The following is a 27,312-nucleotide window of genomic DNA, read 5'->3' as shown; positions in this document are numbered from 1 at the left end:
TCAAAAAAGTCCCTTCTGTTGCTGTGGGTTTCCTCCATATCTTCAAATTTTTTTTTTTTTTGCTGTGATCTAACGTCCTATTATAGAAGGTGGATATGTTTGTTCCTCATGCTCGCACTGTATGTGGGAACATGACTACCCTCTCTTGCTCCTTATGAGGAATGAACTATGGTCTATGGGTTGTGTAGTCTGCATAGAGCAGCGCACATGACCGCAACTAACATGCAATGCTTGTGCCAAACAAACATAAGTCGGGGGGTAGGGGGGGGGGGAGATGTAAAGGAAAGGAGAGGTATAGTGGATGTATATGGATTATTTTTGGAGAATAAAGATATCATTTAGTGTGACTTTAACCACTTCATGTCCGGACACTTTTACCCCCTCCCCACCCAGGCCAATTTTCAGCTTTCAGCGCTATCACACTTTGAATGACAATTGCACGGTCATGCAACACTGTACCCATATGAATTTTTTAGCATTTTTTTGAGACCGATAAAGCTTTATTTTGGTGGTATTTATTCACCACTGGGATTTTTATTTTTTTTGCTGTATAAATGAAAAAGTCCAAATATGTTGAAAAAAAGTGTTTTTCTTATAACATTTTGCAAATAATCTTTCTTCATAAATCTTGGCCAAAATCTATTCAGTTATCGTTTCAGTAAAAGAAATAGCCCAAATTAGTTTATAACCAAAAATTATCATTTAAAAAAAAGCATTTTTACATTTTTTTTTTTTTTATATTATTATTTTGTTTTTAACATCCTTTCACCCTAGCAGTACAGTGTCACCATAGTGACACTGTACTGCCTGTGGGGGGTGATGAAGATTTTTTTTTTTTTCTTACATGGTTTGCTTTTACACCCATAAAGGCTGTAAAAGCAATAAGTTCTCCTTCTGTGGTTGGTCACAGCTGGTCACATGGTACAAGTCTGTTGTGAATAGCCTTGTACCATGTGATCTCTGTGATCATTCACAGATTTCACTCGTAGTAAGCAATGATGTCAGGAAGTGACATCTTGTTTACACCTATTCATGTGATCACTGATTGGCCATTCAGTGATCATATGATCGAGACCTCACACAGAGGTCCTGTACAGTGATCGGACACAGCGGGCACCGGATCGCAGTGCCGCGCGCTCCCAGGGAACGCGCACAATCCAAAATGTCAGGCGCCGTTTATGAGCGGCAACCTGCCCCTGCACTGCCACCGTCTGGCCGTTTTATATACAGCGGCTGGAGAGGAAGTGGTTAAGGGGAGAGGAGGGATGGGCGGTGCGGATGTAAAGGATGCTACATCTGCTCTGTAGGCCAGCCGTAGTTGGGATGTCAGAGTGATGGAAATATAGTGATAGTTGCATTACCAGCATCAGTGAAACCGTAAAGAAAAACTGTACTGACTACTTTTGCTTGGAACTCCAGGGACAAGAACCCCCCTAATTGGAATTCTTGAATGTTTGTATTTGTGTACATTATACATGGTGGTGGTGAGTCATTTACGGATACAAACTTTGTGTAGTTAGTTCCAAAAATAGGACTAGATTTTCTAATCTTCCCACTAACCTAAACCAAATTAGTGTTTGTGGTTCCAAAAAAAAAAAAAATCATGAGTCACAGGGAACCATATTTTCCCTTCTTTTCAATAACTTTTTATTTTGGGAATTTTTCTGGATGATGCATCCTTGGGTGTTGGTGAAGTGCGATCCAACATTTTACCATTCAGCATTCCAAAATAAAAATGATGAGAAAAGCACAAAAATAGTTTAGTTGTTAAACTCCCGACCAGAAGACTGTCACTGTGGTTTTGCTTATATTCAGTGATGATCGTTCAGATTAACCATACAATGTTTTGCTTATAGTGGTGGGAAATATTGTCTCCGATGCTAATCAAGAAGTCCTGTCACTATTTAGTGTTATAGAAGGCTTCGTTGGTTCAATATACTGTGTGTATGTGTTTTATTTTATTTATATAGAGAGAGAGAGAGAGAGATACTGTGGCAGTGTGGTATCCTGCCACGGTCTAAAGCAAGGTTATAAACCAGGATTCTCAACTATACAGGTTGAGGGGCTCCAGGCAGTTTGCGTATTGCAGAGGAAACTGCCTGGAGCCCCTCAACCTGTATAGTTGAGAATCCTGGGTTATAACCTTGCTTTAGACCGTGGCAGGATACCACACTGTCACAATACATACATACATACATACATACATACATACACTCACTGGCCTCTTTTTTAGGTACACCTGTTCAATTGCTTGGTAACACAAATTGCTAATCAGCCAATCACATGGCAGCAACTCAATGCATTTAGGCATCTAGAAGTGGTGAAGACAACTTGCTGAAGTTCAAACAGAGCATCAGAAAGGTGATTAAGTGACTTTGACCGTGGCATGGTTGTTGTCGCCAGACGGGCTGGTCTGAGTATTTCAAAAACTGCTGATCTACTAGGATTTTCACACGCAACCATCTCCAGGGTTTACAGAAAGTGGTCCAAAAAAAGAGAAAATATCCAGTGAGCGGCAGTTGTGTGGATGAAATTACCTTGTTGATGTCAGAGGAGAATGGGCAGACTGGTTGATGTGACATTCAGATGGTAGGATCAGAATTGGGCATAAAGACCATGAAAGCATGGATCCATCCTGCCTTGTGTCAACGGTTCAGGCTGGTGGTGGTGGTCATGTAATGGTGTGGAGGATATTTTCTTGGCACTAGCAAGGTGTACCTAATAAAGTGGCGTGTGTGTAATATAGGTTTTTTTTTTTTTAATTGAAAAGCAAACATGTTATACTTGCTTGCTCTGTGCAGTTATGTTGCACAGAACAGCCCAGAACCTCATCTTCCAGGGTCATCCGTCAGCAATCGTGGTTCCTCCTCCTCTCCTGTGTGTGTCGCCATAGAAAGCTGCTTGCTATGGGTCATACTTGCGGTCTCAGTCCAAAGCCAGGCTGTGTGTGTCCATATACACACACAGTGCTGCTCTGCCCCACCCCCGATCCCTCCTCACAGGATTTAAATGGCAGGAGCTGATGACTCTCGCTGCTGCCTCTATATCCTGTGAGAAGGAGAAGACAGACAAGCGCCACTGCAGAGTTTCACAGCGCTGCATTGAGTTAGGACTAGGATAGTTAAGTATTTGGGGAGGTGAGGGGGTAAAACAAGTACTGGGAAATGACTGGCCTGAGATGGTGAACAGAGATGAAATAAATCCTGCTGCATAAGTTGTACATGTTTATCTGCCATATTTTCTCTGTATCCGTGGAGAGTGCAGAAAAAAAGTGGCAGAGAGCTGTAATTATACACAGCAGAGCTCAGTGAGGAGAGATCCGGGAGCTGATTGGAGGGAAGAGACACACCCCTTTCCACACAGCACCCAGGAACAGAGCTGAGGTTTTCTGTCTGCCGGAGGTCCCTTCCCTGTCACCATTTTTCTCTTGGTGTCAGGAAAGCTTTTCAGAAGTAACTCATTGAGATAGCAGAGGAGTGATGCAGCAGACAGAAATGACACTTATTACACAATATAGAACAACCTTTTTCAATCTGGGTGCCTTCAGGTTGTATCAGGATTGCCTTGGCAAAATGCCTAAAAATTACCCAAAAATTGTACACAAGCCAATGAGTGGATGAAGCCTTTTCGCTACACAAAGCCACAGGTTTTCATGGTGCACCATTACAACCGTTTAGCCATTGGCATCCTAACAACCAATGATGTCATCAGGTGATAAAGAGGATGAAGGGCCCCTGCACAGCATGCTTGTTTGTTCCTCTCATCAGCACTGGAATCATATTAGCTCAGTGAGGGAGAAGAGAAACACTGGAATACTAGTCAGTACTAGTATGCAAAGGAAGAATAAAGCTGGGTGTGCTACGGATGTGGATATTGCAGGATTCTGTAAAACTGCTTAGGGCTGCAGCTAACAATTATTTTCATAATTCATTTTCAGAGGCGTTTGGAAAGCGGTAAAAACGCTTTCCAAAATTGATTCATAATTGATTAGTTGGCCGATTTTTTTTGATTTAATTGATGAATTGTAGAGATGAGCGAATTTCTCAAAAATTCGATTCGGCTGATTCGGCGAATTCCAGTGTGAAATTCGATTCGATGCGAATTTCTTCGCTACGAAGATGACTTATAAAAAGGGTTTCTAGGCTTCAGAGAGCCTTTAAATTAGTGCAGAACACTGTACCTTTAATTTAAATGCCCTTGGAGATGAGGAAAGAGAAGGAGAAGGAGAAGGATGAGAAGAAGGAGAAGGAGAAGGATGAGAAGGAGAAGGAGAAGGATGAGAAGAAGGAGAAGGAGAAGGATGAGAAGAAGGAGAAGGAGAAGGATGAGAAGAAGGAGAAGGAGAAGGATGAGGAGAAGGAGAAGGATGAGAAGAAGGAGAAGGATGAGAAGAAGGAGAAGGATGAGAAGAAGGAGAAGGATGAGAAGAAGGAGAAGGATGAGAAGAAGGAGAAGGATGAGAAGAAGGAGAAGGATGAGAAGAAGGAGAAGGATGAGAAGAAGGAGAAGGATGAGAAGAAGGAGAAGGATGAGAAGAAGGAGAAGGATGAGAAGAAGGAGAAGGATGAGAAGAAGGAGAAGGATGAGAAGAAGGAGAAGGAGAAGGATGAGAAGAAGGAGAAGGATGAGAAGAAGGAGAAGGAGAAGGATGAGAAGAAGGAGAAGGAGAAGGATGAGAAGAAGGAGAAGGATGAGGAGAAGGAGAAGGATGAGAAGAAGGAGAAGGATGAGAAGAAGGAGAAGGATGAGAAGAAGGAGAAGGATGAGAAGAAGGAGAAGGATGAGAAGAAGGAGAAGGATGAGAAGAAGGAGAAGGATGAGAAGAAGGAGAAGGATGAGAAGAAGGAGAAGGATGAGAAGAAGGAGAAGGATGAGAAGAAGGAGAAGGATGAGAAGAAGGAGAAGGATGAGAAGAAGGAGAAGGATGAGAAGAAGGAGAAGGATGAGAAGAAGGAGAAGGATGAGAAGAAGGAGAAGGATGAGAAGAAGGAGAAGGATGAGAAGAAGGAGAAGGAGAAGGATGAGAAGAAGGAGAAGGATGAGAAGAAGGAGAAGGATGAGAAGAAGGAGAAGGATGAGAAGAAGGAGAAGGATGAGAAGAAGGAGAAGGATGAGAAGAAGGAGAAGGATGAGAAGAAGGAGAAGGATGAGAAGAAGGAGAAGGATGAGAAGAAGGAGAAGGATGAGAAGAAGGAGAAGGATGAGAAGAAGGAAAAGCAGAAGGAGAAGGATGAGAAGAAGGAAAAGGAGAAGGATGAGAAGATGGAGAAGGAGAAGGATGAGAAGGAGAAGGAGAAGGATGAGAAGAAGGAGAAGGATGAGAAGATGGAGAAGGAGAAGGATGAGAAGAAGGAGAAGAAGGAGAAGGAGAAGGATGAGAAGAAGGAGAAGGATGAGGAGAAGGAGAAGGATGAGGAGAAGGAGAAGGATGAGAAGAAGGAGAAGGATGAGAAGAAGGAGAAGGATGAGAAGAAGGAGAAGGATGAGAAGAAGGAGAAGGATGAGAAGAAGGAGAAGGATGAGAAGAAGGAGAAGGAGAAGGATGAGAAGAAGGAGAAGGAGAAGGATGAGAAGAAGGAGAAGGATGAGAAGGAGAAGGATGAGAAGGAGAAGGATGAGAAGGAGAAGGATGAGAAGAAGGAGAAGGAGAAGGAGAAGGAAAAGCAGAAGGAGAAGGATGAGAAGATGGAGAAGGAGAAGGATGAGAAGATGGAGAAGGAGAAGGATGAGAAGATGGAGAAGGAGAAGGATGAGAAGAAGGAGAAGAAGGATGAGAAGAAGGAGAAGGATGAGAAGATGGAGAAGGAGAAGGATGAGAAGAAGGAGAAGGAGAAGGATGAGAAGAAGGAGAAGGAGAAGGATGAGAAGAAGGAGAAGGAGAAGGATGAGAAGAAGGAGAAGGAGAAGGATGAGAAGAAGGAGAAGGAGAAGGATGAGAAGAAGGAGAAGGAGAAGGATGAGAAGAAGGAGAAGGATGAGAAGAAGGAGAAGGAGAAGGATGAGAAGAAGGAGAAGAAGGAGAAGGATGAGAAGAAGGAGAAGGATGAGAAGGATGAGAAGAAGGATGAGAAGAAGAAGGATGAGAAGAAGGACAGTTCTGTGACAGTTTCTGTCTATTTCTGACAGTTCTGGGACATTCACTCCATACAGCTGTTTCAACCGCTGTATGGAGGGAATGTCATGGAACTGTCAGAAATAGACTATTAATGACAGTTCTGGGACTGTCCTTCCATGCAGCGGTTGAAACATTGTATGTATTTGTTTCCATAAATGGATCCATTTATGGAAACAAATAGATACAATGTTTCAACCGCTGTATGGAAGGACAGTCCCAGAACTGTCATTAATAGTCTATTTCTGACAGTTCTATGACATTCCCTCCATACAGCGGTTGAAACAGCTGTATGGAGTGAATGTCCCAGAACTGTCAGAAATAGACTATTAATGACAGTTCTGGGACTGTCCTTCCATACAGCGGTTGAAACATTGTATGTATTTGTTTCCATAAATGGATCCATTTATGGAAACAAATACATACAATGTTTCAACCGCTGTATGGAAGGACAGTCCCAGAACTGTCATTAATAGTCTATTTCTGACAGTTCTATGACATTCCCTCCATACAGCGGTTGAAACAGCTGTATGGAGTGAATGTCCCAGAACTGTCAGAAATAGACTATTTATGACAGTTCTGGGACTGTCCTTCCATACAGCGGTTGAAACATTGTATCTATTTTTTTCCATAAATGACATTCTGCAAATACACTTAGAGGAGCGCTGCAGATACACTTTTTGCCGGCTTGGAATTAATCTTATTTTCATCCTACTTCTTCTTCTTCATCCTCATCCTCATAAGAAGAAAAAGAAGAAGTAGGATGAAAATAAGAATAATTCCAAGCCGGCAAAAAGTGTATCTGCAGCGCTCCTCTAAGTGTATCTGCAGAATGTCATTTATGGAAAAAAATAGATACAATGTTTCAACCGCTGTATGGAGTGAATGTCCCAGAACTGTCATAAATAGTCTATTTCTGACAGTTCTGGGACATTCACTCCATACAGCTGTTTCAACCGCTGTATGGAGGGAATGTCATAGAACTGTCAGAAATAGACTATTTATGACAGTTCTGGGACTGTCCTTCCATACAGCGGTTGAAACATTGTATGTATTTGTTTCCATAAATGGATCCATTTATGGAAACAAATACATACAATGTTTCAACCGCTGTATGGAAGGACAGTCCCAGAACTGTCATAAATAGTCTATTTCTGACAGTTCTATGACATTCCCTCCATACAGCGGTTGAAACAGCTGTATGGAGTGAATGTCCCAGAACTGTCAGAAATAGACTATTTCTGACAGTTCTATGACATTCCCTCCATACAGCGGTTGAAACAGCTGTATGGAGTGAATGTCCCAGAACTGTCAGAAATAGACTATTTCTGACAGTTCTGGGACTGTCCTTCCATACAGCGGTTGAAACATTGTATGTATTTGTTTCCATAAATGGATCCATTTATGGAAACAAATACATACAATGTTTCAACCGCTGTATGGAAGGACAGTCCCAGAACTGTCATTAATAGTCTATTTCTGACAGTTCTATGACATTCCCTCCATACAGCGGTTGAAACAGCTGTATGGAGTGAATGTCCCAGAACTGTCGGAAATAGACTATTTATGACAGTTCTGGGACTGTCCTTCCATACAGCGGTTGAAACATTGTATCTATTTTTTTCCATAAATGACATTCTGCAAATACACTTAGAGGAGCGCTGCAGATACACTTTTTGCCGGCTTGGAATTAATCTTATTTTCATCCTACTTCTTCTTCTTCATCCTCATAAGAAGAAAAAGAAGAAGTAGGATGAAAATAAGAATAATTCCAAGCCGGCAAAAAGTGTATCTGCAGCGCTCCTCTAAGTGTATCTGCAGAATGTCATTTATGGAAAAAAATAGATACAATGTTTCAACCGCTGTATGGAGTGAATGTCCCAGAACTGTCATAAATAGTCTATTTCTGACAGTTCTGGGACATTCACTCCATACAGCTGTTTCAACCGCTGTATGGAGGGAATGTCATAGAACTGTCAGAAATAGACTATTTATGACAGTTCTGGGACTGTCCTTCCATACAGCGGTTGAAACATTGTATGTATTTGTTTCCATAAATGGATCCATTTATGGAAACAAATACATACAATGTTTCAACCGCTGTATGGAAGGACAGTCCCAGAACTGTCATTAATAGTCTATTTCTGACAGTTCCATGACATTCCCTCCATACAGCGGTTTCCGGCAAAAAGTGTATGTGCAGAGTTCCTCTATTCTGCAGATACACTTAGAGGAGCTCTGCAGATACACTTAGAGGAGCTCTGCACATACACTTTTTGCCGGCTTGGAATTATTCTTATTTTCATCCTACTTCTTCTTCTTCTTCTTCTTCATCCTCATCCTCATCCTCTTCTTCTTCTTCTGAGGATGAGGATGAGGATGAAGAAGAAGAAGAAGAAGAAGAAGTAGGATGAAAATAAGATTAATTCCAAGCCGGCAAAAAGTGTATGTGCAGAGCTCCTCTAAGTGTATCTGCAGAATAGAGGAACTCTGCACATACACTTTTTGCCGGCTTGCAATTATTCTTATTTTCATCCTACTTCTTCTTCTTCTTCTTCATCCTCTTCTTCTTCTTCTGAGGATGAGGATAAAGAAGAAGAAGAAGAAGAAGAAGAAGTAGGATGAAAATAAGATTAATTCCAAACAGGCAAAAAGTGTATGTGCAGAGCTCCTCTAAGTGTATCTGCAGAATAGAGGAACTCTGCACATACACTTTTTGCCGGCTTGGAATTATTCTTATTTTCATCCTACTGCTTCTTCTTCTTCTTCATCCTCATCCTCATCCTCAGAAGAAGAGGATGAGGATGAGGATGAAGAAGAAGAAGTAGGATGAAAAGAAGAATAATTCCAAGCCGGCAAAAAGTGTATGTGCAGAGTTCCTCTATTTCTGACAGTTCTCTCACAGCTTCTTCACATGTACAGCGGTTGAAACATCTGTATCCTAAATGGAAACTAATAGATACAAATTAGTTTACTAATTGTATCTATTAGTTTCCATTTAGGATACAGATGTTTCAACCGCTGTACATGTGAAGAAGCTGTGAGAGAACTGTCAGAAATAGAGGAACTCTGCACATACACTTTTTGCCGGCTTGGAATTATTCTTCTTTTCATCCTACTTCTTCTTCTTCTTCATCCTCATCCTCATCCTCTTCTTCTGAGGATGAAGATGAAGAAGAAGAAGAACTAGGATGAAAAGAAGAATAATTCCAAGCCGGCAAAAAGTGTATGTGCAGAGTTCCTCTATTTCTGACAGTTCTCTCACAGCTTCTTCACATGAACAGTGGTTCAAACATCTGTATCCTAAATGTAAACTAATAGATACAATGTTTCAACCGCTAAACATGTGTTCCTTCTGTCAGAGAACTGTCAGAAATAGCGGAGCTCACTGCAGGGACACTTTTGCCGGCTGATCGGGAAATGTTCGATTCGCGCACCCGAAGTAGGCAAAATTTCGGTTTCGCCGCGAATCGAATATTTCCTGAAATTCGACTCGAATTCCGGTTCGCCTGGTTCGATTCGCTCATCTCTAATGAATTGGATAAAAACCTAAAAAAAAGTTTGGTGTATAATTTAGTATTGAATACAAAGTTTGGAGATCACCAAACCTTAGATGTGGTGGCTGCATTAGTTTTTTCTTATCTGTTCTTTTTTCCTTTTATGGTGATCCAGTCAGTAAGCCTGTTATTTTTCATCTTCTTTTAACAGATCAAGTTTTCCAGCAAATGTAGTGTTGAGGCAAACCATTTACCACTGACAGGGGTGCTTAGAATGATCAGCTTTTATTCATTTTTACCAAAACCTTTATCTCAAAAAAAAAACCTGTTGCTGTAACTGCTTATAAAGTGTTAGCTGGAGTTTGGCTTTATTTTAGAAGTCAAGTCCATCTAAATCTGCTAGTCTATCTAACACTACCCTCTGCTCAGACGGACATTGCTGCTGTCCAAAGGTGTCTGAATGCAGCCACCAGATTTAGGGATTAGTAAACTGCAATAGAGGTGAAACTCGAAAAATTAGAATATCGTGCAAAAGTTCATTTATTTCAGTGCAGCAACTTAAAAGGTGAAACTAATATATGAGATAGACTCATTACATGCAAAGCAAGATAGTTCAAGCTGTGATTTGTCATCATTGTGATGATTATGGCTTACAGCTCATGAAAACTCCAAATCCACAATCTCAGAAAATGAGAATATTGTGAAAAGGTGCAATATTCTCGGCTCAAAGTGTCCCACTCTAATCAGCTAATTAAGCCATAACACCTGCAAAGGGTTCCTGAGCCTTTAAATGGTCTCTCAGTCTGGTTCAGTAGGAATCACAATCATGGGAAAGACTGTTGACCTGACAGTTAGGTAATTGCAAAAGAAGTTGGATGTTCCCAAAGTGCTGTATCAAAGCACATTAATAGAAAGTTATGTGGAAGGGAAAAGTGTGGAATAAAAAGGCGCACAAGCAGCAGGGATGACCGCAGCCTGGAGAGGATTGTCAGGAAAAGGCCATTCAAAAGTGTTGGGGACTTTCACAAGGAGTGGACTGAGGCTGGAGTCAGTGCATCAAGAGCCACCACACACAGACGGATCCTGGACATGGGGTTCAAATGTCGTATTCCTCTTGTCAAGCCGCACCTGAACAACAAACAACGTCAGAAGCGTTTTACCTGGACTAAAGGAAAACAGACCTGGTCTGTTGCTCAGTGGTCCAAAGTCCTCTTTTCTGATGAGAGCAACTTTTGCATCTCATTTGGAAACCAAGGACCCTGAGTATGGAGGAAGAATGGAGAGGCCCAAGGACCCCGAGTATGGAGGAAGAATGGAGAGGCACACACTGCAAGATGCTTGAAGTCCAGTGTGAAGTTTCCACAGTCTGTGTTGATTTGGGGAGCCATGTCATCTGCTGGTGTTGGTCCACTGTGCTTCATTAAGTCCAGGGTCAACGCAGCCGTCTACCAGGAGATTTTGGAGCACTTCATGCTTCCTTCCGCAGACGAGCTTTATGGGGATGCTGACTTCATTTTCCAGCAGGACTTGTCACCTGCCCACACTGCCAAAAGCACCAAAACCTGGTTCAATGACCGTGGGATTACTGTGCTTGATTGGCCAGCAAACTCATGGGGGACCTGAACCCCACAGAGAATCTATGGGGCATTGCCAAGAGAAAGATGAGAGACATGAGACCGAACAATGCAGAAGAGCTGAAGGCCGCTATTGAAGCATCCTGGTCTTCCATAACACCTCAGCAGTGCCACAGGCTGATAGCTTCCATGCCACGCCGCATTGAGGTAGTAATTCTGCAAAAGGGGCCCAAACCAAGTACTGAGTACATACGCATGCTTATACTTCTCAGAGGTCCGATATTGTTCTATGTACAATCCTTGTTTTATTGATTGCATGTAATATTCTCATTTTCTGAGATTGTGGATTTGGGGTTTTCATGAGCTGTAAGCCATAATCATCACAATGATGACAAATCACAGCTTGAACTATCTTGCTTTTCATGTAATGAGTCTATCTCATATATTAGTTTTACCTTTTAAGTTGCATTACAGAAATAAATGAATTTTTGCACGATATTCTTATTTTTCGAGTTTCACCTGTAAATTCAATTATAATATTTGGGTTTAATACCACTTTAGGTGACCAGAACAAGGAATTCCGAATACCCAACCAATATAAGAAGCCAGTGAGTGAATAATCTGTCAGCATCTAACTTTTTTAATATATTGACATATTTTCTAAATTATACAAAATGAGGACTGCCCTTGTTAAAGCTGAACTCCAAGAAAAGGAAATTGTCTAACTCCAGGAGGCATGTGTATTCTTCCTTGAATCTTGGTGTTCTTTGTGTGTTTTTTCTAGATTGGTGTAGTAATCCGGGGTGAAGCTCCACCTTTGTGCAGGAGCTTCCTGTGATAAAGACCGCTCACTGCTGCTCTCTCTCCTTGTGCAGGATGACTGGTCTGGTCTCCGCCCCCTCCTGTAGTTTTCTGCAGGCAGCCTGTAGTGGGTGCTTGGTCACTCTTAGGCTACGTTTAGACATGTGGTTGGGGGGAGGGGGTGTGGTGCTGAAAATACTTGGTTGAACCACATTTTTTGCCGCCCACCAACTGCCCCCCCCCCCCCCCTTAATCTGCTGCAGATGAGGGTGTTAACATACTGCAGTCACGATGCTTCACTTCGTGCATGTGGCAATGTTTACCTGAATGCTACACATTCAAGCAAATGGGGATTGCATGCAGTTGCATCTCGTTTGTTGTGAAAAAAGAGTTAAAACAGGCAGTGAGGAGGCGTCGCATCGCTTTCTCACTGCCTGTCAGCCTCTGAATCGCGATCCAAATGCAGATCAGGCTTCAGAGGAAAGGGTGATTTAGATGCACTTCTAAAACTACCCTTATAGCTCTGCTTTCTGCACAGGCTATGTAGAGCACAGTGATGATGTTACTGTGACCTTTACAAGTTGATATCTAGGTTTGCAAAGGTATTTGGTGCACAGAAATTGCATTTTTATCCTTTGTGGCTTTTGAATATATTTAACTAATAATAATTATAATTATTACACAGGATTTATATAGCGCCAATAGTTTGCTCAGCGCTTTACAATATAAAGGGAAACAGTACAGCAACAATTCAATACAAGAGGGTTAGGAGGGCCCTGCTCCTGGGAGCTTACAATCTACAGTCGTTTAACCACTTCAGTACCAGGCACTTTTACCTTCTTCCTGACCAGGCCACTTTTCAGCTTTTGGCACTCTCACAGGTTGAATAACAATTGTGCGGTCATGCAACACTGTACCCAAACTGAATTTTTATCATTTTTTTTTCCTCACAAATAGAGCTTTTTTCGGAGGATATACCCCCATTTGGCTTTTTTTATTTTTTGCTAAATAAAAAAAAGTTTTTCTTCATTTCTGTTATAAAATTTTTCAAATAAATAAGTGTTTTTCATAAATTAAGGCCAGATTGTATTCTGCTAAATTTCTTTGAAAATAGCCCAAATATATATATATATAAAAATAAAATAAATATATTACCCCTTTTTGGAAAGTAGACCGTCTACGGTATTTAGTAAGAGGCATGGCAAGTTATTTGAAGCTGAATTTTGTTATTATTCTTTGGAACATGAAGAAGAAATTAAAAAAAAAATTCAATGACCAGGGGGGGGGGCGGGGGTGTGTATGTATGTATGTATGTATGTGTGTGTATATACATATATACAGTGGGGATCGAAAGTTTGGGCACCCCAGCTAAAAATGTGTATTAATGTGCATAAAGAAGCCAAGGAAAGATGGAAAAATCTCCAAAAGGCATCAAATTACAGATTAGACATTCTTATAATATGTCAACAAAAGTTAGATTTTATTTCCATCATTTACACTTTCAAAATAACAGAAAACAAAAAAATGGCGTCTGCAAAAGTTTGGGCACCCTGCAGAGTTAATATCTTGTACTGCCCCCTTTGCCAAGTATCACAGCTTGTAAACGCTTTTTGTAGCCAGCCAAGAGTCTTTCAATTCTTGTTTGAGGTATCTTTGCCCATTCTTCCTTACAAAAGTCTTCCAGTTCTTTGAGATTTCTGGGCTGTCTGTCACGCACGGCTCTTTTAAGGTCTATCCATAGATTTTCAATTATGTTGAGGTCAGGAATTTGTGAAGGCCATGGCAAAACCTTCAGTTTACGCCTCTTGATGTAATCCCCCGTGGATTTCGAGGTGTGTTTAGGATCATTATCCATATGTAGAAGCCATCCTCTCTTTAACTTCAGCTTTTTCACAGATGGCATCAAGTTACCATCCAAAATTTGCTGAAATTTTATTGAATCCATTTTTCCTTCTACTCGTGAGATGTTTCCTGTGCCACTGGCTGCAACACAACCCCAAAGCATGATTGATCCAACCCCATGCTTAACAGTTGGACAGAGGTTCTTTTCATTAAATTCTGTGCCCCTTCTTCTCCAAACGTACCTTTGCTCATTCCAGCCAAAAAGTTCAATTTTAACCTCATCGGTCCACAGAACTTGTTTCCAAAATGCATCAGGCTTGTCTATCAGGCTTTGTTCATTTGCAAAGTTCAAACGATGATTTTTGTGTTGAGGACGTAGAAGAGGTTTTCTTCTGATGACTCTTCCATGAAGACCATATTTATACAAGTATCTCTTTATAGTGGAATAGTGTACCACAACTCCAGTGTCTGCCAGATCTTTCTGGAGGGATCGTGCAGTCAAACGTGGGTTTTGAATTGTTTTTCTCACAATCCTGCGAGCTGTTCTGTCTGATATTTTTCTTGGTCTTCCAGATCTTGCTTTAACTTCCACTGTTCCTGATGACTGCCATTTCTTAATTACATTCCGAACAGAGGATATTGACATCTGAAAACGCTTTGCTATCTTCTTATAGCCTTCTCCAGCTTTGTGAGCATCAACTATTTTCAGTTTCAGTTTTTAGACAACTGCTTAGAAGAACCCATGGTGCTGATTGTTGGGGCAAGGTCAGATGAGTCTGGGCATTTAAAACCTTTGAGCTTGACATCATCTGGTCTTCCCAGACGATGATTGAGAACAATCCATGACACTGGCAGGTCTCAGCTTGGCAAAGGGGGCAGTGCATGCTATAAATTCTGCAGGGCGCCCAAACTTTTGCAGACGCCATTTTTTTGTTTTCTGTTATTTTGAAAGTGTAAATGATGGAAATACAATCTAACTTTTGTTGACATATTATAAGAATGTCTAATCTGTAATTTGATGCCTTTTGGAGATTTTTCCATCTTTCCTTGGCTTCTTTATGCACATTAATACAAATTTTTAGCTGGGGTGCCCAAACTTTCGATCCCCACTGTGTGTGTGTGTGTGTGTATATGTATGTGTATATGTATGTGTGTGTGTGTGTATATGTATGTATGTGTGTGTGTGTGTGTATATGTATGTATGTATGTGTGTGTGTGTATATGTATGTGTGTGTGTGTGTATATGTATGTGTGTGTGTGTGTATATGTATGTATGTGTGTGTGTGTATATGTATATATATGTGTGTGTGTGTGTGTGTGTGTGTGTGTGTGTGTGTGTATATGTGTGTGTGTGTATGTATATATATATATATATATATATATATATATATATATATATATATATATATATATGTATATATATGTATGTGTATGTATTATTATTTTTTTTTTTTTGTGATTGTCCACAGCTATTCACATGGCACAGAGATGGGCTGTGATTGGCCCAGTCTGCACATGTGACCACTGTGATCAATCACAGCTGGCCACAATTGTATTTAATGGGCGGCTATGGACACAGCCGGTGACAGATCTTGCCGCAGCGCGGCCCCACGGGTGCGTGCAAGGTTGCGATCCAGGGAGAGGACGCCCACCTGGCTCGATGAGTCCCGCTTGGCTGTCATTTTCTATAGGCCAGGCGGGAACTGGTTAAACGTCTTTAAATGAAAGCTGTTGTGTCAAGAGTTCAGCTTTGTTGCCACAAAAGGTCATGTGGCTGCTGTTCCATGCCTTTAAGCCCCATACACACGATGAGAATGTTGGACGAATGATCATCTGTTTTGTCTTGGGTTTTTTTGCATGCTAGTCTCATAAAAAATGAAGAGGTTACAAAAATCCTTGTACTGCAGAATAAAAATTCTAAAGTGATGTAATGTATTTTATTTGTATTGTATTTTCAGACAAAAACTATACTGATTAAATAAAAAACATATGATCTGATCTAATAATATCAGATGAAAGCTGTGTACTAACAATCAGATTATCGTGCGATCGCTTTCAGAGTGGTATTTTTTGTATGATTTTCTGATTGTGGGTGCTAGGTCTTACAGGTGTTTTGGTCCTCCAAGAAAGGTTTGGTAGTACGGTAATAATGATGGGTCCATTTTAAATACAGTTTACAGTAAGCCATAGAAATTACAAACAATTACGCCTAGCTTTAGATCACTTGACGTTTTTGTAACTTTCACATGATCTTCATATTATATCAATTTATTATTATAGGCCTGACCCACCCCAAACCAGTCATTCCATTTTCCTTATTGCTGACCTGTGTAATTATATTTTAGCATTTTATCTTTCATTGGACTCTATTTGTGAACTTTCCGCCAGAAATCCCAGTTCTTCCCAGCTGTCGTAACAATTACTGTCACAGCTGATGGCAGCCAACGGGGTCTTCACTACTGGAATCTCAGTCATGTAGAAGTGACTGTGGAATCCATTGCCAGAACAGTAACATCTTTGTTATTGTTATGTGGGAGAGGTATTGACCATAATGACCCTCATGGGGCCAGTGCCTAGGGCAGCAGGGTTAAAATGGGTTATATCAAACCTCTGTCGTACTCCCTTTTTTTTTTTTTTTTTTCCTTTTTGTTTTTATCTTCTGTCCACCTTTTGGACATATGTGGCTAAATCCAGTTTGGTAAGAAACATGAAGTAGTTCCGTTTTTATTAAAAAAAAAAAAAGAACTTTGCATTGCCTCCAACGAAGCATTCTAACAGTAGTTTTTACTAATCTCAATAAAAGGGGAGGAGCTTGTAGAAAAGGGTGACATATTTTTCCGGTATTAGGAGAACATGATGTGTAAATACTGAAAAACACAATTCTCACCATTGTCTTGTCTGATGGATAAAGGAATATGTTTTTCAACCCACTGGCGCTCACACAAAAGTAAAATATTAGGAGAAGAAAGGCAGCACAGTGGCTAAATGGTTGGGGCAGCACAGTGGCTAAATGGTTGGGGCAGCACAGTGGCTAAATGGTTGGGGCAGCACAGTGGCTACAATGGTTAGCACTTCCTCCTGGCAGTACTAGGGTCGAATCCCAGACACGGCACCACCTGCCTGGAGTTTGCATGTTCTCCCTGTGCCTGCGTGGGTCTCCTCCAGGTACTCTGGTTTCCTCCCACACTCCAAAGACATGCTGGTAGATTAATTGGTTCCTGTCTAAATTGTCCCTAGTATGTGTATGTATGAATGTGAGTTAAGGACCTTAGATTGTACACCCCTTGAGGGTTAGGGACTGATGTGAATGTACAATATATGTAAAGCGCTGCGTAAATTGACGGCGCTATATAAGTACCTGAAATAAATAATGTCACAAAGAGAGAGTTGGGATCCACAACCTGAGTGGGGAAAAAAGGAAAAAAAATGGGGGGGGGAAAGCAACGGAATGTGGGGAGGGGGTTGTTAATTAGGGTTTTGTAGGAAAGCATAAAGAGAGGCCAGAGAAGAGTGTTCAATAAACTTCCTATGCAACTACAGGGTGCCTGTAGATTTAAAAAAAACTGTGCAGCTTTGACCAAAGTTGAATAACACCCTTCCTATAGGTGTAGGCCATATAAGTTCCTTCTAAAGCCTAGCCAAAAAACTCCGAGATGTGTGGAAGTCACCAACGCTTTGCAAAATTTCTACTTTAACCACCTGCTGGGCTTTGAGTGGTTATACTAGGATGATGGCTGCAGAGAATGCAGCCGGTCATTCTGCCAGCTGACTATAGACCTGAACGGCTCTGATCATCTCTATGGTCTAAGAAACCGAAAGTGATGAACATTTTGCAGTTGTAAGCAAACCCTTAGTGGTGTGAAAAAAGCATCGGATCATGCCAATCTTTGTATGGTCCGAAGCTTTTAAGAGCAGAGGAGTGATCTGGGGTCTAATAGACCCCAGATCTCTCAGTAAAGAGGACCTGTCACTGCCTATTATTATTACAGGAGGTATTTGCATTCCATGGGATAATAAAAGTGATTTTAAAAAAAACTAAAGGGACAGTGTAAGAATAAATTTTAAAGTGCCCCGTCCCCCCATGCTTGTGTGCAAAAGCGAATGCACACATTTGGCCCACATGCACACGTAAACAGCCATCACACTACACATGTGAGGCATTACTGTGAACATCAGATTGAGGGCAGTAATTCTAGCACCGGACCTCTTGTGTAAATGTAAAGTGGTAACCTGTGTCACCTGTGGATACTGAAATGTAAGTAGTTTGCTGCTGTTGCACAGGTGTTTGGTATCTATTTACGCGGCGAAACATCGTTTTTTATATTTTGCCAAACAATTGGGTATTATATTGTGTTTGTAAGTTGAAGACATCCCGTAAGGACATAGTTACATAGTTAGTCTGGCTGAAAAAAGACAAAAGTCCATCCAGTTCAACCATTAAAAAAAAAAAATTATAATCCTACACCCACAGTTGATCCAGAGGAAAGCAAAAAACCCAGCAAAGCATGATCCAATTTGCTCCTGCAGGGGAAAAATTATTTCCTGATCCCCCGAGAGGCAATCGGATATTCCCTGGATCAACTTTACCAATAAATGTTATATCCAGTTATATTCTGTGTATCTAGGAAACAATCCAGGACTTTTTAAAGCAATCCACTGAGCTGGCCAGAACCAACTCTTGAGGGAGATCATTGCACATTTTCACAGCATTCATTGAAATCCATTAAAGTGTACCCCCCCCCCCCCAGAAAAAAAGAAAATTGATAAACTGCTGCACAAATACCGTGTGCCATAAAAAATTGCTACACTCACCATTTTAGGGCCTCGGCTTTAAAAAAAAAAAAAAAAAAAAATGTTTGGGGCGTTCTAAGTAATTTTCCAGCGAAAAATACAGATTTGTACATGTAAACAAAAAGTGTCAGAAAAAGCCTGGATGTGGATACAAAGTTACCCAGGCGATTATGAATGCCAAGAATGAGGCAACCCTCTAAGATAAGGTGAAGGATACACTAAAGTTTGGCAGCCATGGATCAACAAATATTTGCCTCCTGATTGTGATGCCTCCCTCTTGGATCCCTGAGCTGTCTTGTCTCTTCCTAATCTGTGTTCAGAAGTCCTAGGAACATCGCACCCCCCTTTTTTTTTTTCCCATCTTATCTTTTTCTTTTCTCTCATTCTTGACATACAACATCTCCCCAACATTGTTTGGCCCCTTGTACTTCCCCAGCTATGGCTGGGGTGAGCCAAGCAAGAGTTGGCATGCTCTCCTATTCCATCTCAACTCTATTTTAAGGATGTTGTTGCCATCACCGCACAAATCTATATTGTCCTTGAAATGTCCACTCCTCCCAGGGCGATGGAGCAGTGAAGTCATGATCTTCTTCACCTCGTCCAATAGGAGAAAGTTTTCTATTCATTGAAAAAGAATGGTGCTGAGCGAACAACCCCCTGAAAGGGGGACCAATGTAACTATGCAGTGAAAATCACACCTGGAGCTTCGTTTTAGGCTTCATGTTCACAGCCAATTGGGGGGCAGAGTGCAGAGCCTACATAGTCCATCCTCTGGGATCTTCAGCTGATATTCATTAGAAGATGCAGCCATACATGGACCAGGGGTTATGTAAAGCATGCGCACAGATGTATGCTTCAATTGGATACTTATATGTATTTGGAGCTTACATGTGTGCGCATGCTTTACACAAACCCTTAGCATATACAGTGCATTCATAGAGCATTCAGACTCCCATCACTTTTTTTCACTTTTGTTATGTTGCAGCCTGATGCTGCACTTGTTTAAATTAATTTTTTTTTCTCATTTATCTACACTCAGTGCCCCATAGTGACAAAGTGAAAAGAGAATTTAGGAATGTTTGCAAATGTGATTATTTAAATTTTTCACTTTTTATACATCAGCATAAGTATTCAGACCCTTTGCAACAACACTTGAAATTTAGGTCAGGTGCCTCCCATTTCTCTTGATCGTTGTTGAGATGTATCTACACCTTGATTGGAGCTCATCTGTGGTAAATTAAATTGATTGGACATGATCTGGAAAGGCACACACCTCTCCATAAAAGGTCTCACAGCTGACAATGCATACTGTATCAGAGCAAAAGCCATGAGGTCAAAGGAAGTGCCTGCAGAGCTCAGAGACAGGATTATTGCAAGGCACAGATGCCTTTGTACGGTTACAAAAAATTCTGCTTTACTGAAGGTTCCCAAGAACACAGTGGCCTCCATGATTCTTAAATGTAAGAAGTTTTGCACAACCAGGACTCTCCTAGAGCTGGTCGCCTGGCAAGACTGAGCAATTGGGGCAGAAGGGCCTTAGTATGAAAGGTGACCAAGGACCCGATGGTCACTGCCTGAGCTCCAGAGATCCTGACTGGAGATAGGGCAAAGTTCCAGGAGGACAACCAGCACTGCAGCCCCCCCACCGATCTGGGCTTTATAGCATAGTGGCTAGACTGAAGCTTCTCCTCAGTGCAAAATATGAAAGCCTGCTTTGAGTTTACAAAAAAGCACCTGAAGGACTCTGACTGTGAGGAACAAGATTCTCTGGTCTGATGAACCCAAGATTGAACTCTTTGGCCTCTAAATGTTATGTCAGGAGTAAACCAGGCACCACTCACCACCTGCCCAATACTGTCTTAACAGTAAAGCCTGGTGGTGGCAGCATGTAGTGGGGGTGTTTTTCAGCAGCAGGGACTGGGAGACTGGTCAAGGTTGAGAGAAAGCTGAATGAAGCAAAGTACAGAGATATTCTCAATGAAAACCTGTGCCACAGTGCTGAAGACCTTGGAATGGGCTGGAGGTTCATCTTCTAACATGACACACAGCCAAGACAACACAGGAGTGGCTTAGGGACAACTCTGTGAATGTCCTAGAGTGGCCTAGCCAGAGCCCTGACTTGAACCCTATTGAACATCTCTGGAGAGACCTGAAAATGGCTGTCAACTAGCAATCCACATCAAAACTGACTGAGCTTGAGAGGATTTGTAAAGAATTGCAGAAAATCCCCCAATCTAGGTATGGCAAGCTTTTGGCGTCATACTCAAAAAGACTCCAGGCTGTAATTGCTGCCAAAGGTGGTCTGAATACTTAAGGCGAGTGTACGCAAATATGTGGCCCCACTGGACTGGGCTTTTTTCCGTGGGGCCACATATTTGCGTTTCTGTCTTTGTGCTGGGAGCTTGCCACATGTCATGCTCCCAGCACAGAGACCGGGGTCTCACTGAGAGCCCTGGGTCCCGAAACTTCGATGCTGGGTCACCTGATTGCTGTGATAGCTTCTGATTTGGCTATTACAGTGATCATTCACTGTGAAGCCTGCCCCCTTCTTTACTCTCTGTGAATGGAGGAGAGATGCATTGTATATCTCTCCTTTTTAGAGAGTAAAAAACAGTGTAGAAAAATATATAATATAAAAAAAAATACCTAGGTCAAGGTTTGATCTAGTTTAGTGCCAGAGTTAGTGTTTGAATCAAGGTCAGGGTCAGTATTATATTGGGCAGAATTTAAAAAAAATATATATATTTTTTTGAATTGGTGTCAGTGTTTTTAGTTAGGATAAAAAAAAGCAAAATACACAGTATGTGATATCATTGTGATCGTCAGGAGCAGGACAATTTTATTTTGGGTTGTTCTTTGGTGGTAGGATATGGTAGTAGCAAGAAATATACATCCACAAATGTTTATTTTGTTTTTTGCAATTTTAGGCCAGTTTTCCTTTTGAGAATAATACAAAAAATATATTCATTACCATTTACCACCAAATGAAAGGCCAGTGTGTCCTGTTAAAAAACAAGGTACAGGGTGACCAATGGGAGTTGTAGAATTCTACAGTACTCCATAGAATTTCAACTTAAAATTATTTATTTTTACAGAATCAGAGGTCAAGACATGCCATTTGAGTTACTTATTCAGTTATGAAATATAATGTCATTTAGATGATAACCATCTTTTTGAATGGAGCTGAGGATCGTGTTGTGACTGGGAAAGGCCCCGCGTCGATCAACATTGAATTCTTAACTAAATAGCCGCTGCAATGCTGTGATACTCACCACTTTGAACAAAGCTGTTGTAAGCAAACAAACGATGTTGTAATGTCCACTGCTTCATTGTGACTGAATTGCCATTCCAGTGGGCAGGAAAAAACGCCTAACTCATCCCCCTCCCATCACCACTTACCGTGTACTACCTGTTCTAAAAATGTCTGACTCCTGTCAATCACCCTGTATAATCCACCTGACTGCACAAAGTAGTTGTGATGATATCTGCAATTTTTGTAACACATTATAGTTGCAAAATTGTGCTTCAGCATTAACATTTATTTTACCCTTAGGAGCAAAGGGGTTAATAAATTAACAGACCTTTCTAAAATTTTGTTTTCACTTTGTCATTATGGGGGTAATAAGTGTAGATTAAGGAGAAAATTATTTTAATGCGGATCGCCACCCAAAAGGGAAGTTTCGCTTTAAGGACTGATCCCCCACTCCCCGTTAACAACTTCCTGTCCGGACACTTTTACCCCCTTCCTGCCCAGGCCAGTTTTCAGCTCTATCACACTTTGAATGACAATTGTGCGGTCATGCAACACTGTACCCATATGATTTGTTTTGCATTTTTTTGAGACAGATAAAGCTTTATTTTGGTGGTATTTATTCACCACTGAGATTTTTATTTTTTTAGCTATATAAATTAATGTCCAAAAATGTTTAAAAAACATGTTTTTCTTATACAATTTTGCAAATAAATAATCTTTCTTCATAAATCTTGGCCAAAATGTATTCAATTATCTTTTTAGTAAAAAAAAAAAATAACCCAAATTAGTTTATAACCAAAAATTTAAATTTTTCAAAAAAGAAATGTATTTATTTTTTTTAATATTATTAGTTATGGGTTTTTTTTCCACATACTGTCACCCTAGCAGTACAGTGTCACCATAGTGACACTGTACTACTTGTGGGGGGTGATGAAGTTTTTTTTTTTTTTTTACACTGATTGCTTTTACACCCATTAAGGCTGTAAAAGCAATCATTTCTCCTTCTCTCTGGCTGCTTTCTTGCAGCCATTGAGAAATAATGTGTGAGCTGTGATTGGTCACAGCTTGTCACATGGTACAAGGCTGTTGTGAATAGCCTTGTACCATGTGACCTCTGTGATCATTCACAGATTTCACACGTAGTAAACAATGATGTCAGAAGTGACACCTTGCTCACTACTCTTCATGTGATCACTGATTGACCAATCAGTGATCACATGGTCGGGACCTCACACAGAGGTCCCATACAATGATCGGTGGATACATCGGTTCTGCGCGCTCCTAGGCACAAGCAGGGGGCGGGGAGGACGTTTATAAACGGCCACCCGCTCCTGTACTGCTCCCATCCGGTCGTTTATATACATGGGCCGGACGGGAAGTGGTTACACAACTGTAGTATCACACTACAACATAACAAAATTAAAGAAAAAAAATGAAGGGGGTCTGAATACTTTTTGAATGCCGTGTAACTGTGTACCGCTCTTTTTTTTCTAATGCATCTCAATGGGTGGCTGTGCACAGCAGCTGTATGTCACCTGCAGAGTGATTGTTGAGGTGCATGTAAGTAGAATATGGACCAGCTGATATGATGATAGTAGGGTTTATATGTGATTCATGATGAAAAGTACTGGAAGGTTTTGGTCGTTGCAGAAATGACAGAGTTCAAAGAAGAATGCATTATTTTGTCATATTGGCACACCTTATTCTTGGCATGTTTAAAATGTTTGCCGTTTCTTTTTTATAAAGGTGAGACCTGTGAAAGGAACATCTGTCATAATGGAGGAACCTGCTTCATGAGTTCAAATAAGGAGCCCTTCTGCATCTGTATTGATGGATTCACTGGCACATACTGCAACGTGACAGAGAAAGGTAAGCACACAAATCTGTAGATAGGAACTAACCAAACTTCTTTCACATAATCATATTTTTTATCAGAAATGATTTGCTTTATGTATCCAAAAATAAAAACAATTTGGCTAACGATACAGCTGATTACTGTTCCTAGTACAGGTGGTAACATTTAGATCTTTAGCCTGCAGCAAGTGGGGACCTAATGCTGGGCTTTATTAGAGAGCCCAGCCAGCACTCTGCCATGAAAGCACTGTATATTAAAAATGAGTCAAATAGAGATGCATACAACACTGGTAAAGGAAAAAAAAAGAAATGAGTTGCTTTATTCTGGATATCATCTGCTGTAGAGTCAGTTCACTGAAATGGGTGTAGTCGGGGACGCCTTTTCCTGAAATTTACTAGAGAACTGTCCCGGATACTACAGAACACTCCATGCTGACTCATCGGTTTGTATAACTCATCAATTTGGCAACTCTGCCAATGGGATATCCTGAATAGAATAGTTCTGTGTCACGGTCGCCCGATCGCCGCCACCAACATGCGACAATCGCACGACCGCGACCAACAATACGTCACGCCCACGGCGTCAGACCCCAGACCTTCATACCAAACTCATGACCGAAGGACCGGCTGATCTAAAACCGCGATGTGACGTGCGTAACAAGGCCACACCCAGCTGCACCCTGCACAGCGATTCTCCAGCTAATGGACTACAATCGGTGCCTGCAGCCTGAACACACTTTGTTACTGGGTCAGGTTAATTACGCAACTAACCCTCTACTGCCACCACCTTCTTTTGTCAGAGAAGAAGGAAACTCTCCTTATCAATTAATACACTATAATGATTGAAATAATGGTCAGTATAACACGGTCCGCAGGCCAGTTACACAGAGATTAAAACAAACAGTAGCGTCTCTTCAAAGGCAGGAATTCGTGAATTGCAAGTAAGCGCTTAAAAACAGTTTAACACTTTTTCAGAAAGAAAGATTTATTACTAAAAGAGTCAAACAGGTGCAAAGAGATAATAGGAAGGAAGTTAAAGGGTTAAGTTACTTGCCAGTACGCCTTGGTTTGTAAGCAGATCCACGTTGCAGAGCGAAAGGGTCTCCCCAGGTGGTATATTGATGTTAAAATTGGGAGATGTGCTTAGCTTAACTTTTTAGGCTTGCCAGCCTGTCTTTTAAAGTCCCCCTGCAGGGGGGGGGGGGGTGGCTCTGAATACTGGCCAATACGCTGTTTTGGGAGGGGTCAGTCGGGTGAACTCTGAATTAGAACCAACATCTGTCATAATCCATGACATGAAACATAGGGGAAAAACCTGACTTAAGGAATGTTCATTTCATTCTGTCACCTTTAACTGTTAGGTTTTAGGAGGTTCCAACTTCTTTCAAGTCCAGGGAAAAAAACTATCATATCTTGATTAGGAGGTGTGATATTTTACACAGGCCTTGGGACAGAGGGTCTGCTGTCGCTATGGGGGGGCTTTGTAGGGCTGGGTCCCCTGCTGCTCCAGCCTGCCAGCAACTTTTAACACTTACACATCTGTCCTGGTGCCTCTCAGGAAGGGAGGGGGTAGGGAATAAAGGATTGAGGAATACTTCTAATGAAAAAGGGGAACTCCGCATCCAACTCTGATGAGCAAGTTTGCTACATTTTGTTTTTGTGAAATAACAATAAAGAAAAAGAGTTTCCCTATTTTGTATATAATCAGCTCTATAGTCAGTTCTTAAAAATGGAATTAACATGCATTTTCTGCTTTAATATTTTTATTGAATTTTCTGGGAAATACAGAGCAACAATGTTGCACATCCTGAGGATGCACCAGGCTGCCAGGACACATAAGAGCAGTATATAGGGTTGTTCACACTGGTGGACAAGGGAGGGGAAAAAGCAAATGGTTGGGCCATGGGGTTAGCGGCTTCATGCCCACCTAAAGAAAGGCATGAAACCGCTCAGGACTGGACATGAACTGCAATGCTGTGCTTTGTGGCCACGGCAAAATATAAATCTCATATCGCATTTTGCGGTTCTGCCACAAAACTCAACCTTTTATGTGAAACACCCCACTGCAACCAGGTGCAACGCATGCACCTACAGTATGATGGTTAGCGCTGAAACATGCAATGTGGAGATGACATCGCTTTTCAGAGGGTCTTTGTGATATCTGTGGTGGATTACAAGGGCTGCTATATGTGAGAACCACCCCCAAGGAATAGTACAGTATCCAGGACTATGAGAAACTAGCACAGGTAGTTAAAAACAATGCAAAACCTTCGGTACACCAGAGAGGTGACTCTTAATAAGCTGATGAGGAGGATTTAGTTATTCTATAAATCTGCATAGAAATTCATTAAAATATATTAGAACTTTAATGCAGGCTTTTTTAACTAGGGTGCCCAGGCACCCTGGTGTGCCTTCTGGGTTCTCTAGGGGTGCCTTGGCATAATGCCTAACATTTACTTCAAATTGCCCAAAACTTGTGTACAAGGCAGTGGGTGAATCAAGCCTGCGTTTTTTTACACAAAGCCAAAAGTTTTCTAACAACCTTTGACATCATTGGTTGACAGGGAGGGCATTGGGCACCTGCCTAACATTCTTGTTTGACCCTCTACCCCCTCTCCGTCGGTATTGGGGTCACATTAGCTTCATGGGGGAGAGAAAATGAGTAAGAAGAATTGCTGAAATGCTAGTCAATAACAGTGTATAAAGATATTCTGAAACATGCACTGCTTGCTGCCCTCAACAGACCAGGGTGGTCCAACTTCAGTGAATGCAAATAGAAAAACAAAAAGGGCGCACCGACCTAGTGCATTATCGTTTAAAATATTTATTGAAATCACAAGGTAAGTATTATACACACAATGAACATAAAAACACAGGCATATCACACCGGACAAGATATTATATCCAAGCAGCATCTGAGTCCATACGATGGAACCCTGGATGACCAACTGGCTAACGCGTTTCAAGGCCACAACCTCTTCCTCAGAGCCAACACTTCAAGAGTCTGCACTCCTCTTATAAAGGCCATCGTATGGACTCGGATGCTGCTTGGATTTATTATCTGTGTTTTTATGTTCATTGTGTGTATAATACTTACCTTGTTCTTTCAATAAATATTTTAAATGGTAATGCACTAGGTCGGTGCGCCCTTTTTGTTTTTCTATTTGCATTCTAGAATGATATATTTGCTTTGAAATAATAAGTCTCCTCTAATGTTGGGGGTCTTGTGTATAGATGCTGCTGAAACATGTAAAGCTATTAGGTTAGTAGTTTACATTTAGGATTGGGGTGCCTCAAGACTGTCCACAATTTTATCTTGCCTTGACTGGAAAAAGATTGAGAAACACTGCTTTAATGTGTCCATCCAAAGTTAACATCTGACAGTAATGGCCCCTTCACACCAGCGGGTGCATGTTATGCTCTGTATAAACATGCTCCTGCTGATGTGCATTGTGAACGGGCAGAAGATATATTGTTACAATTCATTGCACTGTTTACTTCTTTTAAACTAATAGAATGTAAAAAAATTACATTTAATTCAACTTTGTGCATCTCAGTGCATTGTGACATGTGCTGCGTAAAATATTA

At 41.1% G+C, this 27,312-nt stretch overlaps 1 protein-coding gene across 2 annotated transcripts in view; it reads left to right on the top strand.

The window, feature by feature from the left end:
• MFGE8 (milk fat globule EGF and factor V/VIII domain containing) overlaps positions 1-27,312 on the top strand; it is a 148,900-nt gene that overhangs the window by 34,532 nt on the left and 87,056 nt on the right. For both annotated transcript variants that reach the window (XM_089687672.1, XM_089687673.1), the window contains exon 2: positions 23,617-23,739. In XM_089687672.1, coding sequence (XP_089543798.1) covers positions 23,617-23,739 — 123 coding nt within the window. The remainder of the gene's footprint in view (positions 1-23,616; positions 23,740-27,312) is intronic.

This window comes from Staurois parvus, unplaced genomic scaffold (assembly GCF_062004578.1).
Source record: "Staurois parvus isolate SC_StPar_1 unplaced genomic scaffold, SC_StPar_1.0 ptg000432l, whole genome shotgun sequence".
Taxonomy (NCBI): Eukaryota; Metazoa; Chordata; class Amphibia; order Anura; family Ranidae; genus Staurois; species Staurois parvus.
Note: the sequence above shows the minus strand (reverse complement) of the source record. Positions and strands in the feature narration are given on the sequence as shown.